Here is an 18348-nt window from a genome sequence, read left to right as displayed (position 1 = left end):
GAATTGGGATTGGAAATGTTTTTTTTTAACCTGGATTTCTTTTTTTTTTTTCGTTGTGTTGAGAGCCGCAATTTGCAATCAGTAGTGATCCATGACATTTCAGTGGGGAATATTGATTTGATATGGAAGCAAATTGAGTTGAAAGCTTGCTCAATTCGATTCGTCAGTCATGTCAAGGTACCTTTGTTTTTGACATCCTCCTCAGCTTCTGCCCACGCCCAACCAGTGCACGTGCGCACGAGACAGGCGGGTTGCTCTTCCATATATGGTCCTAACTTCCTTTCCGGACTGGTGGGTACGTGAGTGCAGAGCTGAGCATCACGTCTCTCGCACGCGGCTCTTCTCCCAGTTCGCAGCACTGCAGCTGCTACTACGCGTAAATTAGGTCAAATACGAAAACTTGAAATTGTGACCGATTGTCTTTCCCCTTTTCTTTTTTTTGTTTTGTTCTTGTTAATTTCTCTCGTCGAACAGTGGGGAATGGTCCGCGCTTTCTCCTCGGTTCGTGTCCACTTCAGCATGGGAACTGCGGCGTCCAAAAGGAAGAATCTGAGGAGTGATGCGATATCATCCGTGGCCGCAAAAGTTCGGTGAGTCGCCACAATTGTGAGCTCATTTAATTAAAATAAAGCTGTACCGTGTGTGAACTGCTGCAGAACGTTGCGAGTGAGTATGAGAGCTTCAAGTGATGCTTGGAAAAACATGTGGTCGAGACTTGTGAAATAATAGACGCGCCTCTTGTGTGTGTGTGTGTGTGTGTGTGTGTGTGTGTGTGTGTGTGTGTGTGTGTGTGTGTGTGTGTGTGTGTGTGTGTGTGTGTGTGTGTGTGTGTGTGTGTGTGTGTGTTTCACTTTTAAGTTGCCGGACTAAAAGAAAACCCTCCTCACATTTAAATATGCATTGAAGAATATTGTACCGTAGCAGAGAATAATTTGGACTGACTGGACTGCTCGCTCGCCGTGTTCCAAACGCATACCTGTCAACTTTTCGGAGCGCCAACCTGTATAAACTACCAAAAAAAAAATCCTTATAAAGAGCAAAAAATCCTTATAACATACCAAAGCATTTTATATGTCAAAATAACGGCAGAAAACCCCAAATGTTCAATGATATTTATCGTACATCTCCATAATACAATGTCCGGTTAATGTCTAATCGTCATTCTACTTAGTGACATTACTGTGTTCAGAGTTGTATTCCGGAAATGAAAGCATTCGAGTAGACGAGCACCATTCTGGGCAAAAGCAAACGGAACTACCCGTTAGGGGGGGGGAACAAAAAACGGAAATTTTCAGAATCCGTATGATTTGTGCGATACGGCCATATACGTAAGATTCACCACAAAATCCGTATGAACTATGGCTAAACCGTATGAGTTGACGGGTATGCAAACGTCGTCGTGGAAAACGGTTCAACTTCTACCGCAATTTGAAAGAGCAGAAAGGAAATAAGCGTAGAGTGCCTGCTGACAAATATGAAATAATATTTAAATTACCCTCTAGTTTCAGGCTAACAGGGGCAGTCACGTTTATTTATGAGATTTCTATGCAATCATTAAACCTCTACTAAAAGTTTTTTTTTGGTTTGGTTTAAAAAAATAAATAAAGTAGAAAATTTGGATTAGTGTACCTTTTACAGGACTGAGAGCTTCCAAAGTGCAGTAAACCATCCCAGAGAAAAGCCAAGTAACCGAAGTAAGCTACCTTTACAAACCAAATTTATATTTTAGGTTGTTTCTATGTAATGTATATTGTAACGTGCAGTAATTTTGATTTGTATTTGTTCACTGACAAAAGTAATAACCTCCAGCTGGTCTCAGTGGACTTGCACTAATTGTAACAACATTTCATTTTGAATTGGTGCGGACTGCAACTAAAGGTCATTGTGTCAGAACAGTGTGTTCTCAGTTTAAAAGCCGACTCGAATGCGCTTTGATTTGTGAACTCGCAACCGGCCTGAAGAAGCCTTGAATCTGTCGTGTGTGCGGCTTGTATTCATTTCAAATTCATTTGTCGGCCCTCTCAACAGCTTGGCTAATTGGCCAAACAAATGTAGGCAAAGGACATGGTAATATTACCTTAGTGCCTCTGTGTCTGAATGTTTTTTTTTTTCCCCTGATACTTTTAGAAGCATCTCACAGATTCGTAGTCTACGTTATTTACGGACTTCATTTCAGGAAAATGTGTTCCACAGTTTTTCCTGCACCGTCACTGACAAATAATTAAAGGTTTAATGGCAATTAATACATGGTGGTGTCTTTGAATCCCAGTCAGTGTTCCAATCAAAGCCTCTGAAGGATACTCATGTATTGTTACTGTGAACGGCAGGAGAAGAGCTCACTTTTCTCTGAGAAATCAAACTGTCGGTATTCTTTGGTGAACCAGTGATAGAGAAATCTATGAACAAAATTGTATCATGTTTAAGGTTTCGGTTAATTTGGGCATGTCTGGACATACTCAGCGCAGAGGCATCGGCCGTTTGGGCGGAGGGCCTTTTCTTGAGTAATCACGTCAAAGCAAGGGGGGGTGAACAGATGGAAGAAGGCTAGATTCAATCACAGAGTGGGAATGAACAAATTGGGAACAAAGAGTTGTTGAATACCAAAAGACAGTTTGGGAACAGCTGTCGCGCCCAGGTGGTCATTCGTCATCAGCAAAGTCTGTGACTTGTGTATTCGGGTAGATCAGATCATTACCGAGGGGCCGGGGCGGGGGGCGCGGTATGCAAATCTCTGGGGCAGCGTCTTTCTTGTATTTTGCAATAAAAGTTCGAACCGGCGGAGAGGGAGCCGAGTGTGTATCATCGGAGCAACTAACCGTCGTTCGCTCTCAGAGATCCGCTCCCGCCGATATCGAAGACAATTCTCCCGTGTGCCGAGTCATTTCTTTAACTTTGTCCGAGAAAATCTCTGACAACCAGATAAGGCATTTCAGAGCAGGTTTCATTTACAAGGAGACATGGAGACAATTTAGAGTTCAGGACATTCTAATTGCAGACCGTTGGAGCCGGTATTTGAACAGCGGACCCTTCAAGCCAGTTGACGACCGGCTATACCAACCGAGCCACAGCCGCCCAGTCACACATCCTTGTGAATTTCAACTGCGTAATACTGTGCATAAAACTTGGGCATTTTGCATGGAAAAATAATGAGATAAGTTTTTATATACAGTACCTTGTTATTTTATCTCTTGAAAAATTCCAAAAACAAGGGCTTCTAAGGAGTGCAGTGGTGCAAAGGAAACATCAGTAACATTTGTAGCTTTTGTCACCCAGCTTTAACATTAGTATTTTTTATTTTTTTTACTTTTCTCTTTTAAAGCTTTTTTTTCGGGCAATACAGTGGATGATTGGTCAGCACATTTGTCTCGCGGTAACACTGTGGGTTCAAATCCGTGCGTCAGCCTTTCCGTGTGGAGTTTGGATGTTTCCTCCAAATTCCCATAACGTGGAATCTAGGTTCATTCAAAACTCTGTTTTCTATAGGCATAAATGTGAGTTCATTGTTTTTTTCTTTTTTGTCCATGTGTCCTGCGATTCTCCGGTCACCAGCTTGATTGATTGATTTATTGAAGATATAAACACATAACCCAACCTGCATGACCAGCTCAAGGTGTACTTGGTTTCTCTTCCAAAGTCAGCTGGGATAGGTCCCAGCGCACCTGCGACCCTAGAGGGGATAACCAGTACAGATGATGGGTGGATGGATGGATGAATGGATGGATGGAAGTAGTTTTCCCACACATTGCTGTACCATGTAGAGTCCCACACCAGGCAGAGTGGAAAATTCAAACATGAGCCTGCGGAAGATGTGGACAATTGGTTGAGAATGTCTACAAATGGCGCTGTGTGCTCTCTGTATTTACAGCTCATGCACCCAGGCCCCCAACAACTTCAATATTCTCCCACAGAGTTAAAATTCGATGGTGCACTGAAAGACATCGGAAGAACAAATCATTGTTCTTACTTACATGCAAGTGTTAGTTTCACGAAACGGAAACTTGTGTATATGATAGTTTAGCATGCCCTCAAAAATGTTTATTTTTGAGACGAATATTTATTTTTTGTGACTTTAGATTTGTGATACAGCACTGTAGACTACAGCACTTCCTTTGGTAACATTTTAAGTTATGTGGCCGCCGTTGGAATAGCTCTCCAAATGTAAATCGTTGACCTCATCGACTTACCTGTTGGGGGTCAAATACTCGTAACATAATGGCCATGAAAGGATAAATGTAATGACAATATATTGGAATATTGACTGGTTTGGCATGACATTGTATCCTTTGTAGAAAGTGTCATTGTAATGCTAATAAGAGGATGTATAGTCTTGATACTGGCCCTATGCACTGAAAGGATTAAGTGAAGACTGGAGTTGAAGGTTAAAGAGGTTAATGTGTGTATGACTTGGGGTGGATTTTTTGTCGGGGCAGTCATGCAAGTTATGTCCTGGGCTTTTATGGAACTTTCTTGAAGCAATTGTTTTATTTAAATGACATTTGGGAACATGAAAAATTAAAGAAAAATGTCTCACCACGGATTTCTACTGTATCCTTAACCCCACCTACCCCACCCCAAAGAAGGCATTCTCACTCTTGATCTAGCTTCCCATCCTTCCATCTAATTACACTTAATTCATTTACCCAAATATGAATTTATGGCATTAGAAATTAATGTATTTTGGAAACTCCTGATATTAGTTTGAGGTGCTGTTTTACATGACATGATCCATGACATGCGGTACATTAGGGTTGATGATTGGCTAGCTTTGGCTGTGTTGTTTCGCCAAATCTCCTCTCTGTCTCCCCATTTGAAACCCTGGGCCGTCTGCAGAAATGCTTGTCCAACCTCATACCATGCAAACTGGATGAGATGTTTTGCATGCAGTTTTTTGCACCCCACTCCTTGGGGAGTCGCTCCATGGCAGGTTTGTAAATGGTGTTTCTCCATCAAGTTCAGCTGAAATTGATCTCATCGTTGTACAAAGACGTTCGTTGTCTTGGTTTCCCTGGACAAGACACAAGACTTGGCGGATGTATGGATGATCTCTGGTTCAATAGCCACCTCGGCAGAAAGACTAGGTCTGGCTCATGTAGCGAATACTATCAGAGGGAATGAGCTGATGAACTCGCCGACGAAGCAGATGATCAAAAAACTGGTTTTGCTGTCAAAAGATGAAGAAGTCCAAAACTTATGAACGCCACAGAGTAAAGCAAACTTGGTGGGGGAAGACCGTGGAGTGTATGTGGATTTGACTCTAATGTGAGGGACTGCCCTGGTGATACGAGACTTTCAACTCGTTTGACCCATTGGCCAAATGGAAGCACCTGAAAGGAAAAGCTGTGCACAATGCCGTGCTTCGAGTAGAGAGCTTGGATGGTGGACATATTAATTTGTTATTTCCTTCCTTCCTTGCTTCCTTTCTTCCTTCCTTCTTTCCATTCCTTCCTTCTTGCCTGCTTACTTACCTGCCCATTGAATATAATGTTGATATAATCTAAAACCTGTAACATTATACTGTAAGGGTGGCACAATGGTCAACTTAGAACGTCCGCCTCACAGTGCAGAGGTCGTGGGTTTCTATCCGGCCGCCCGGCCTTCCTATGTGGAGTTTGCATGCTCTCCCCATGCCTGCGTGGGGTTTTTTTTTCCAGGTACTCCTCCCACGTTCCAAAAACATGCATAACGGGTTGATTGATCACTCTAAGGCGGCCCAGTGCTCCAGTGGTTCGCGCGTCGACCTCACAGTGCGGAGGTACCGGATTCGATTCCAGCTCCGGTCTCCCTGTGTGGAGTTTGCATGTTCTCCCCAGGCCTGCGTGGGTTTTCTCCGGGTACTCTGGCTTCCTCCCACATTCCAAAACCTTGCATGGCAGGCTGATTGAACACTCGAAATTGTCCCTAGGTGTGAGTATGAGCATGGATGGTTGTTTGTCTGTGTGTGCCCTGCGATTGGCTGGCAACCAGTTCAGGGGTTCCCCTGGCTATTGCCCGAAGACAGCTGGGATAAGCTCCAGCAACCCCCGCGACCCTTGTGAGGATAAAGCGGTTTGGAAAATGGATGGATGGATGGATATATTCCTTCTAGTGGATAGCAAGTCCCCCTCACAGTGCAGAGGTGCTTGGGCCTTCGTGTGTGGAGTTTGTTTGTTCTCCCCGTGCCTCTGTTGGTTTTCTCTGGCTCCTCCGGTTTCCTCCCAAAAACGTGCATGGCAGGCTAATGGGATGTGATTGTCTGTGTGCGCAAATGGTCTCTTGTCTATGTGTGCCTTGCGATTGGCTGACAATCAGTTCAGGGTGTCCCCCGCCTCCTGCCCGAAGACAACTGGGATAAAAATCCTACCAATATAATTAAGAATGATATCTATATTATCTATATAATATAATATCTCAGATTTGCTCAACTGAAGTGAAAGCAAACAATGTTTTCTCTTGTACTGTGTAGTATGCTTACATTAAATAAGACTGCACTGCATTTGTTACGTGTTTCAGGCTCCTTTAAAGCGCTCTGTACCTTGTGCGTTTGTATACAGTACCGTTGTATGAAAGCATCACCCCCCCCCCCCCCCACCATGAAAGCACCTCATGTAAACAAACACAAAACTCTTCACAAAAGCAAAAATCCCCGTCCCTTCTTTCATTCCAACGGAGGCTCCTATATTTGCCCCTCCAGCTTTGTGCCATTCATTGCTCATTAATGTCTCCCACTGGGAGGCATTTATACGCCACACTGTTCAGCGTATACATTGACTTGTCCTTCTTCTCCACAATAATGTGGACGAGTAATCATATTAACCTCATTTGAGTACCTCCCATGCACATAATGCTATCCATTTTTTGGATCTTTGTCTTCATCTATCGTCTCTCTTCTTGTTTAATACAAATTCCTTGCTTATTTTTCTTATCATCATCCCACTTCCCACTCGGCGCTTACTTTCTATTTCGGTCTTATAGACGCTTGTCACCGTATTTCTTATGCTCCCTCCTCCCCCTCCATGTCACATGGCTGAAAACATGCAGTAGAAAAAAAAAAATCCAAAAGCACATGGCAGAGCTGCTGATCGTACAGCTGCACTCAGCCATAGCAAGATGAGGCACAATCGGACAGTTTCATCACACTAGTATGTCGGTAGTACTGTGTTTCCTCATTTTTGTGTGCCGTTCGCCAAGGACTAAGTGCTGAAATGGAAGGGAAACTCACAGCCATGTGATTCAATTGAACAGATTCAGTGATGACAATAAGCTTTTGGTTCAAACGGAGTTCATGATTCTCTTTTTCATGAGCCAATTTGTATGATTCAATTTACACGAAGAGATGAATTATTGTCTGATCTGTCAACCAGTCAGCATCTACAAACAAAATCAGTTGTCTTCTATACATCCCATACCGTGGGATTTTGTATATTTTTGTGCATTTGCCGTGTCATGTACTTTGTAGATCCACTTCACGTTTAATATTTCAAACTGTCTGGCAGGAAAGTGACATTGTATTCAGGACAAGACAAACTCATCAAGTCCAGGGCTGACTTTGAACATTGCTTTGCTTTGTCCTCTGTGAACTGGGCTGTGAACATGTTGACATCACTCTCTTCAGAGGCTAGCATATGGATTTTTTATAAGAAGTGCTCTGAGTCATGCAGATAGATTAAGGATGATTGCATTTTCTTCCCCGTGTCCTGCCTCCTTCTCCCCCCGATTCATCCAAGCCGGGAGGGGAGTCTTCACTGGAAATGCCGCCGCTGCACGTGCGGCCTCATATTTAATTACTTAGAGTGTCATAGCAAGAAGGCATATAGGCTACGGCGTCAACACGGCTATTCCATTTGACTGGAGCCCCAGGAGATTTATGTTTGAGTGCTTGTCGACAGCCTGCCGTACAGTGCAGGTGTAACCTATTTATTTGTATGTGTGCTGCTCAGTACAACTGTGTAAGAATCTACCTATTGGAATACTAGACCTGTGTAGTCTGACTAATCACGTGATTTTGTACACGTGCGCCTGTGCGTGCCTGCGTGCCTGTGTGACCTTTACTATTTGCGGGATGTGTCCTTGACTGTGGGAAGGTCAACTGGACAATCTAAATAAAATTCTAGATCAAAATAAAGTGACAAATAATTGTGAACAGCAAATTCATTTCAAGATATTTGAGGAGCAACAACGTAGTTCAGTTAAAAGGGGCAAATATACATACCGGTAATAGTTTTCACAACATCATTCAATTTTTAGCAAAATACATTTTTGGAAAACAAATTCAAGTCGGGCTTTCTTATAGTGGTGTGTCTTGGAAACATGTTTCATGATACATGTGGACTTTCTCTGACGCGCATCCAGCAGCTTTGTATTTGATACAGGCCAAGAGTCAAGCTCTGTTCTCTAGAAATTTGGCTTATGTGGCCCACAATGCTCTGTTAAGAGTTTCCGGCACCAAATTAGGTTTATGCACTAAGTTGGCTGTGGCTTCACTAATATGTAAGGTACCTGTTATCCAGAAGAGCCGAGCCTGTTTCGGAGCTTGCCCAATCTACTCTTCCCAGGGCACTAAGTTCCAGCATGAGCAGGTGTTGTGAAGCCTCAGAGGTGATAATCATTTCTGTGCTGGGTCAACGTGCAACTGCCATTCAGGGCCTGTTGTCTGTGGACATGCCCGGGGTTTCGCTCCATCTTTGATAAAGGGGATTTCTTTTTAGTTGCACACTTCATTTTATTTCATGTGTACTTCTCGTGTCTTAACAGGGCTGCCAGAGCATTTGGAGAATATTTGTCCAATACAAATTCAGAGAACCGCAACAGAGCAGGTAGGTGAGGTCATTAGACCATGTTGTTTCACCTGAATTAAATGTTTTGTTTCCCCCCCACTTCGGACAGCAAGTTGTTCCATAAAATGTTACCATTCATGCCACTTTTAATGAATGGAATGTTAACAAAGCAAGGAGGTCTTCCCTCAACACATTTGAGATCAACTAGAACATGTTGTCAACCAAGCCATCTCATTGAACATTAGTGACCTTAGACTTCACAAATGTTACTCTGGGTGAATGGACAACATTCCCAATGTCCCATTCCTAAATCTTACAGAAGGAAAGTTGCTGTTATGTTGTTTGGCTGAAGACCAACTCCATTTTCTCTTACATTTTCCATTTTCGCTTAGAATATTGGAATCCTGGACTTCTTTGTAGTCAACCCTAAAACACCTGGACAATAAAATTGTAGTCAGCCATTAGATTTATTTTTTTATCTTTAAATAGCATCCACTGACTTTTCCATTCTCATTTTCATTTTTTTTTTCTGTAGATCATCTGTTGTCTGACACCTTCCTTGGCCATACCTGCGACTGTCCAGACGCCAGTCACTCGTACAACAACAATCTGCCACCACAGAGCAACTCTTTACCCATAGTAAAATCAAGCAAGGCTGGACAATCCAATCGTAGTGCCCAGATACAAGCCCAACCTCAGGCTAACCCACTCAAAGCTCAGGCACCTTCTAAACGTAGACTCTCTGCTGAGCGAAGCCTCTCCACAGAGAACCCACCAAGTGCCAGAGAAGCACAGGGTAGTGTGACAGTGAAGCCAGCTAGGGTGTACACGATCACAAAAGAGGTGAGGATGACTCTGGGCCAAGGCAGTGAGGAAAGCCTGGAATTGGAGGTGCTGAAGTGTGGCAAGGATGACCCACTTTCCCAAGCGCAATACGATAACTCATCTTACCCCGACCAGCGATCATCTGCATCAACCCGGGGTAGCCACAACCGTAGTAGCCATCACCGCAGTTACCATGGCCGCCAGAATCGTGGAGGGCCTTTGTCTTCATCTCAGTCACTGCAGAGCTCTAACAGTGCTAGTAATATACGAGATTGGGGCATGAGGAAAAGAGGTTCAAGAGATGACAGCACTCCAGACTGTGTGGCCTGCATTCGTGCCCCGTGTCAAAGCCAGCGCTCCTTGGACCTGGATACCTCACCACGGAATGGGAGGAAGCACCATAAGAAACTGGAGAGGATGTACAGTGATGAAAGAACATCTACTGATGACAGGGGTAAATGCATGTTAGAAGTCATGATGGGTCAAATAATTATAGGTAGTAATCTATTCACTCATTTTCTATGCTGTTTATTCAGTTCAGCATTGCAAGAAAGCTAGTGACTATCTGACCTGACTTAGGACCAGAAATGCAGAAGTAGTGTCTAGAAAAAGTTGTTGAACCCGTTATTGAAACACTTGGAAATGCTTGTAGCAATAACTCCTTGAAGTACAAACGAATGAAGTACTGTAGTTGTTTTCAGAATGCTTCTGCATTTTGGCTAAGGAGTTGCTTCATGAATCACAACAGATCGAGTATGTTATGTGTTTATCTGAGGTTTATCGATATTTATCTATATTTAGGATGAATGATTTTCCAATTTGGCAACACTAGGTCCTACTGGTGACCAGGTCTTCCTTAAAGTTTTGAGGTTCATGGTTTGAATCTCAATCCAGGGTGGGTCCTGCCCAAATTTAACTTATATACTCTCCAAGTGAAGCAAAATGTACGGACGGATGGATTTACATTTTCATAACTATATTACATGAAAGCTGTCCTTGGAAAAGGTAATCATTGGAAGGTCAGATGATACGGTATACCTTCAACTAATGCAGAAAAACTGCTTATTTCGTTAAAGAGCCTTATGCACTTCAGTAAAACTCACTTGTGGTTATTCTACTTTCTAATATTTGTGATTTCAGAAGACAGTTCTGATAGCTGGTTCCCCAAAGAGAATATGTTGAGTTTTCAGACAGCAACTACCACCATGCAAGCGTAAGTACAGCATAGAATCTACATTTCTTCTCCCTCAATGTGTATCATTTTTCGATCAAGTTCCTGTCAGGTCTGCTGATTAAAAAACTGGATTATAGCACAAGCGGGCCTTTGGTGGCCCGCAATAAAATGGCACTCTAAAATGTGAAGTTTTAATATATTGATTTCCTTTACATTTTATTGTGATATTATGATCACATGTAATTTGTTGATGTACTTTAGTGCCCTATATGAAAGATGGGGTATGTAAAGACACTCTTGTTTTCCGCTCGAGTGGCTCAGCAAAAATATTTGGGTGAGGGATCATGCCGTACGCGAACTCCCCTGTGAGCTGTCACATGATGCAGTTCAACTGATACCTACTGAATATTTGGCTGGCTGTGCTTCTGGCTTACCTTAAATCTTGTCTTCTTCCACTTCTTTCTCTGTGGCGGCTTTCCAAATCACGACTGTAGAATATCGTGAGTAATTCCTTCACACACCCACACTCTGCATATTTGGCATCTTGTTTGTTTCACTTCAAGTATCGCATCTTCAACCTTTTTTTTCCCCTCCCTCCATGATTGCCTCTTGTACCTCTGTGCTATTCGCTTTCCTTTGTCCTCTTGAACCACATTGTTTGCTGGACTGAGTATTACCATCAGAAAACAACGGTGCACAATTGGCAAAATAAATCAGCAAAATTGTAATACACTTTATACATTACAAATAAGTCAAGAAATGCCACAGTGATACCGTTAGGTGGAATGTACATACTCAGTCCTGGTATGAAAAAGAATATTCATGATGATGCATGTAATGTAATGTTGAGAACACATATTTGCTTGTTTGAAAAAACACCCATTGCCACCTTCAGTAAATCGTCGCTACATCTGATGGATACGAGAAGATGAACTGTATGTAGGAAACAGGACTAAACCCAACACGATGAATCTAGAAATCATGTAGAAATAATTGTATTCTTGTGACAATCTGATGAGAATCTTCGAGTCCTGGCGACATTCTTGTATGTAAAATGAAACTTGCTTGACAACAAACAAACAGCATGAGGAAGATATATTGTTTGCATTCAGTGGAGAAAAGAAGGTCTTTTCACGGGCTGGGCAGTGATAATATTCACTGTACAGACATTTCTTGTGCATTGGTGGCTCTTGTCAGTCAAAACCTGACTGCCGGGTATGATTTGATATTTGATACACGGTGCCACTTGCTGCTCATTCTGTTTGACATCATGACAGAGCCACTGCTGTCCTCTTTAGGGTCAAATGACAGTGCTTACTGACCAAGATGCGCAGTCCTTCAAATGGTTTGGTCCAATTCAATCTTGTCTAAAATTCCGGGTTATCAATCGACAATACCAGTAAGTGATCAACTAAGTGGTTCACGAGGAATAATAATATTGAGAAGGCAAACTTGAAATTTAGTTTCTAAGTTAAAAACATGTCTCTTTGCTATCTTGTGTTGTGGTCCTCCAAGTGTGTGTGTGTGGGTGTGTTTCCGTACTGTATGAAATGTGCATTCTGCAATAACTTTCGCCGATCCATAAATAACTCTAAGAACTTCATTCACCTCGATACGACCTATAATGATTCACTTTGCTCTTAAAAGCAAAATGACGAAGCTATTCAAGCTCAGCTCACACGTTTAACCCTTGAATTCGATTTGGTTCAGACAGAAAAACTCATCAAATCAGGTCGTGTTGAAGCGTAATTTTACCCCCTACCCTTCTCCCGGTACATGCTTAACACTTTGACATTCTGGCAGGGCTTTCCGGGGCATTGCCGAGAAAAAGAGACGGAAAAGAGAGCAGGATGCAGCCACCGTGATCGAGAGGTACCCTGTCCTGGCTTTCCTGTCCTGTCCTGTGTAAAGCTAAACCGTCCGCTGAACAACAACCCTGTCGCACAACAACAAACTCATCTTCTTGCCTAGGAAATATGGATTTCCGCTTTCCCGAAAGAAACAATGTTGATTTTTTAATGCTGCCTAGTAATAATAATCATCATCGTCATTATAATAATAATCATTATTATTATTGTTATTACTATTATTAGTAGTAGCAGTAGTAGTATTATTATTAATTCAAAACATTGGCACATCATTAAAAGATATCCCGTGTGTGATGAGCTACTACAGTCTTGGAACACCTGTAAAGTCAAATACGAAAGAAGGAGAATTCACTGTGGTTTTGCGTTTGGCTGGCAACCACTTCAGGGTGTCCCCTACCTATAGCCCGAAGTCAGCTGGGATAGGCTCTGGCGCGCCAGCGACCCTCGTGAGGATAAAGCGATTTAGATAATGGATGAATGTGACTTTCTTTTCAAAGCCCGCTCAAGAACATTGGATCAGATTTCAAAAGCAGTGTGTATCTTTCAAAGAACTTTCTTGACAATTAAAGATCATTTGAAATTGGTGAAGGGAACATTAGTGACATAAGTCATGCCATAATATTGATCATAACATTTAAGATTCAGAAAGGTTGATTTACTTCTACGGGACTTGACACGGGACAACTTTGCCATTGTTGGTGTACTTTTGGCCTTTGTGTAGCATAAAATGGAAGAGATTTGAATTCATATACTCAAGACATGATTTTGTAGACAAGTACAGACTTTCAGCTTTGCCCAAATGTGGCATTTAACAATTTTATTTGAGATATATTTGGACAAGTGAATGTTTTAGAAGTAATATCTAATTTTGAATATTTAGATAAAAACCCAGGAAATGTCTCTCCTTGAAATGCTTTTCCTGGCCTTCATTCTTCGCTTGTTTGTGGGTCTTGCTGCCTTTGGTCTTTTTTTCGTACATAAAAAAACAAACAAACTGTATTTTCCACACTAAAAGGCGCACTGGATTATGAGGCGCACCTTCAACGAATGGCCTATTTCGTAATTTTTTTCATATATTGGATGTACCGCATTATAAGACGCAATCTACAATGCATCCACTAGATGGAGCTACACTGAAGGAAATGCCAACAGAACGATCAGATGTCAGTAAAACTTGTTTAATAAAGGAGCGATACAATTCACTTAACCAACAGCAAGTTGTAACATTGACTCGTTAACGTTGAACTCTCTTGCCGCCGCTCTATTTCCGTGTTCAACTGCGTAACCCGATTGCCTTAAGTTTGAACTCTGCGTTGTAAGTACAGTTCGTGTCTAGCAAGGAGCCATTTTGGGGTCCGCATATTACCGTAATAACCATACACAAGGTGCATCGGATTTTAATCCGCACTGTGAGCATTTAAGAAAATGGAAGGCTTTTAGTGCGGAAAATACGGTATGCTGTTTTGGGTTTAGATCAGGGCACTGACTGTCAAACACCGAACAGGACATCACTGTCCATAGCTGATGCAGCTATTTCCAGCTTTGATGCTGTCCACTGACCAGTCAAGGATTTAGCGCGACAAATTGAACTGAAGCAGACTACTTGGTGGAACTGTGGTTCAAGGAATTCACTCAGTGTCTTTACTTAATGCTTCGTGTTGGGGTTCTTGCCATCTGTGTTTGAGAGTGGACCGTATGCGTCAGAGAGAAAGTTGTCTTTCAACATTTTAAACCAGGCAAGGGAAAATTTTCTTTGTGTGCCTGTTTGTGTGAGCTCATGTGTGAGTGCCTGATCAGACTTCGAAATACCAGGCTTTTAACAGAGAGGTGCACCTCATTCAGATTTACAATTTATACCTGCATCAATATGCAAGGACGTTTTTTTTTTTTGCTGCAAAGGTCACAGGAGATACTTTGCACACACACCGGCATGAATTTGACACCAGACTCGCTGTGTGGTTGTGAAGTGATTTTAAAAGCTGTTGTCACTCAGTAAAAAGTGTTTGCTGACTGATAGAGGCATGAGTCAGAGGAGGGGAGGATCTATTTTAGGCTCTGCATTCACGACTCCCTCAGCCAGCACTGACATGGAATGCCTTTAACTATATAGAGTAGCAGCACAATGTCTAAGAATTACAAAAAAACAAAACAAAAAAAAAAAAAACAAAGATCAAATTTAAATGGATTTGGTTTTCAAAAAGTACTCACAAAGTAATTGGGGTGATTTTCTTTTATGGTCATGCCACAATATTTCCAATGAATAACAAAATAAATTACAAACTCATATTCGACTATCCGTCAGTCTTTGTGATTGCAAAAATGCAACAGGTTGATTCCTTAGACTGCATAGGTGTCAAAGTCAGGTCCTGGAGGGCCGCTGCCCTGCATGTTTTCCAAGTCTCCCTGTTGCAACACCACCAGATTCAAATGATTAGATCATCAGCCAGCTCTGCGCAAACCTGACATTGAACCTGTTCATTTGAATCAGGTGTGTTGCAACAGGGAGACTTGGAAAACATGCAGGGCAGCGGCCCTCCAGGACCTGACTTTGACACCTATGCCTTAGAGGAATGCATGTCATCCCATCTCTTGAGTTTCAAGGATGTCAGTAGTCCTGCTTGTGCGCCATGGAGCTTTTTAATTTTCTCAAATTTACTGTCGATGATTTCAGTAATTGTGAAATCTCCCGTTTTGTTCTATCATAGTAACTCAAACTGAGAAAGACGAATCAGACCTGACTGACAAATATGTTCGTGTTTGAGTTTAACTTGCACAGCACTGAACAATCACACTCAGGGACGTCATGTTGAATAATGAAACACTTTAAGGCCACATATGGTTCCATTTGTAAACCTCTTAAGGCAGACCCTCTGGTTCATTTCTCGCTTCTCAAGTACTTTGTAGTTTCTTACTTGATTCAAGTGTTGCCGTTGTGATAAAACAAAAAGAAATCACAGATATTGTTGAAGTCAGGTAAAGTACTGTTCGGGTAGACACCCAGGAAAGCACAAACATTTCCGCACACGTCAGTTTTATTGTCTGAGTGTCACATTTGTTTGATGGGACCTCATGGATTGACACTTAAGACGTAAAGTCTACTTCTTGTGACTGTAATTTTGGCAGGGTTACTGAAACCGCTTGACATAGTCGTTTGTCTGTGTTTGTGTCACGTACACCCAATATTTAGCCCTTAACATTTGACCCTACTTGAGCTGTACAAACATACATCATGAGACTTACCTACCTACCTTACTTTACCTATTCAGGAATTAGGGTTTGACTTTAACTTGTCCTCACCTGAATCTTTATTCTTCCCCAAAGTGAGATATTTTTGTAGAAAACTGTGGTTTTCAGATGACAGGTCCTGTAAGTGTATTGGCCAGATGTCTCCAAAATTGGGGTATCGATATGGTCGTGTGGTCTTCCGCTGCATTGTGGCTTGATACAGCAACGTACACTGTGCACTCACCTTTGTCCACTCTCCATCAGTTGCAGCTTCGCATGCTCGTTACCTGCGTGCTCATCTGTGTTTTCAAAAGTTTTGACAGTATTTTTTTGACTCTGATCATGCCGCCTCTTCCTGACGTGTCATTTTTTCTCTGTTCCCAAACACGATAGAAATTTCCGCAAACACCTTAGGATGGTGGGAAGCCGAAGGGTGAAGGTTCAGAGTAAGTGAACGTTCTATGCATGTGAAGGTGCTGATATCAGTTCATGTTAGCGCTTCAGGGGTGAAGCATCCAGCTTGAAATGTATTAAGGGAGGAACCTCTCTATTTGTCGGATTTCCGCCAGTAATTGGCTCAACCCTTTCATTTTACCTCCGCTGAATATGAAAAACGTCTCCCTGTTTTTTCAGCTATCTTGCTTTTTGGGAAAACAAAAACAAACATTTTGTCACATCAAATGTGGACATCGATTGCGGTTAGTATGTCTGGATCACCGTGAGGAAATCGCTACTTGAACCACTTTTCTTCGAGTTTTCTTTGGGTACACCGGTCTCCTCCCACATTTCAAAAATTGGCACAAAAGGTTCATTGAGGTTGAAAGTTGAAATTGTCCATAGAGGCTGAGTGTCAATGTACTCTTGCCTCTTTATTTATTTTTGTTCATGCAAATACTTCATGTTTTTCTACTTTCTTCCCTCCAAATTTTGCTGCTGTAAATTGCGAATTTCTCCATTGTGAGACAAACAAAGGTTTTCTTACATTCTTATCTTATTTTCTTATTTCAAGCGTGGTAAGCTCTAGTTGTTCACAACCCTAGTGGGATGGATAATTTGTGGAATGAATTTCCTTTCTCGGAAAGTATGGCAAAATAAAATACGTGCATTTGTTTGTGAGAAAGAGAGAGAAAACACAATAAATGTCACTGATGCATCCACTGACCCCATGCTGTAGTGACCCCGCCGTGGTCTCACACTAGCTTGGCAGCACTGCGGCATGTAATTAACTCACCAAAGATGAAAGTCACTACCAACGACTACCTTTTTGACCTATAATGTGCTTTGTATTAAATGACTAGGCCCGGTAGTCCAGTGGTTAGCACGTCGGCTTCACAGTGCAGAGGTACCGGGTTCGATTCCAGCTCCGGCCTCCCTGTGTGGAGTTTGCATGTTCTCCCCGGGCCTGCGTGGGTTTTCTCCGGGTGCTCCGGTTTCCTCCCACATTCCGAAAAACATGCACGGCAGGTTGATTGGACGCTCTAAATTGTCCCTAGGTGTGAGTGTGGGCGTGGATGGTTGTTCGTCTCTGTGTGCCCTGCGATTGGCTGGCAACTGATTCAGGGTGTCCCCCGCCTACTGCCCGAAGACGGCTGGGATAGGCTCCAGCAGCCCCCGCGACCCTAGTGAGGATCAAGCGGTTCGGAAAATGGATGGATGGGTGTATTAAATGACTATTGTCATTGGCTCGCATGCTGCAAAAGTAAATCTTTAACCAATACACAACAAATGAAATTACCACACAACATTAGCTGAAAATACGAAAGACAATTACCCTCCAGGACACTTATTACCTTCTTCCTGAATACTGGGTATGATTTTGCTCGATAGAGGATCATGTGAATTTCTCTTGTAATCGTCAGCGTATGCCGATCGCAGAGCCAAGAGTTTCAGCCGCTCGTGGAGTGACCCCACCCCTGTCAAGCCTGACTCACTGCATGACTCCAGAGACAGTGAGTCAGCACCCTTTCCATCTCTCGCCTCCAATGGACAGACAAAGACGACACTTATTCTGCATTCAAACACGAGAAGAATATATTCGAATCTTTCACGAGGACAATGAAAATGGGCTGACACAAACAAGATTGACGCGGTACGGTACTTAAAATGCAAACGCATGGAGATAGTCCATAAATCAAGGCTGCAAATTCATGCAGCTCACACCTTGTCGGATATTGTCTGAATAGTTCTGACTTGGGTAATGAGAAACTATGGCAACATCATTTTTTTAGAAATGTTTGCATTTCTTGGCCAAAATATTCTCAGTGGTTTGGCGGTGGAGTTTAGTGTGTTCTGTTCTTGAAAATTTAACAGTGATTCAGTGTCCTCGCAACAGTAGAACCTCCAAGGTGGAATTCAATTTGAGGTATTGGTGGACAATAAGAACGGAATGGGACCCCAATTGTCGAAGCAATGTTTCATTCCAGACTAAGAGTGAGACCAAACCAGGAATTTACATGAATATACTTGAACCCACATATATATAATAAATATATATATCTATATA

The 18348-nt window shown here is 42.3% G+C and overlaps 1 protein-coding gene across 2 annotated transcripts in view; it reads left to right on the top strand.

Annotated features, from left to right (window-relative positions):
* Positions 1 to 347: 347 nt before the first annotated feature.
* Positions 348 to 18348, top strand: part of nsmfb (NMDA receptor synaptonuclear signaling and neuronal migration factor b) — a 31492-nt gene continuing 13491 nt past the window's right edge. The window contains exons 1-7 of one of the 2 annotated variants that reach the window (XM_086112281.1): positions 348 to 590; positions 8731 to 8792; positions 9289 to 10032; positions 10719 to 10791; positions 12556 to 12624; positions 16239 to 16291; positions 17705 to 17794. In XM_086112281.1, coding sequence (XP_085968407.1) covers positions 481 to 590; positions 8731 to 8792; positions 9289 to 10032; positions 10719 to 10791; positions 12556 to 12624; positions 16239 to 16291; positions 17705 to 17794 — 1201 coding nt within the window. In that variant the 5' untranslated portion in view covers positions 348 to 480. The remainder of the gene's footprint in view (positions 591 to 8730; positions 8793 to 9288; positions 10033 to 10718; positions 10792 to 12555; positions 12625 to 16238; positions 16292 to 17704; positions 17795 to 18348) is intronic. The other variant, XM_086112282.1, reaches the window with a different exon arrangement.

This window comes from Hippocampus guttulatus, chromosome 5 (assembly GCF_054856545.1).
Source record: "Hippocampus guttulatus isolate MCC_2025c chromosome 5, RoL_Hgut_1.0, whole genome shotgun sequence".
Taxonomy (NCBI): Eukaryota; Metazoa; Chordata; class Actinopteri; order Syngnathiformes; family Syngnathidae; genus Hippocampus; species Hippocampus guttulatus.
The sequence above is the reverse complement of the archived record's forward strand: the minus strand, read 5'-3'. Positions and strand labels throughout refer to the sequence as shown.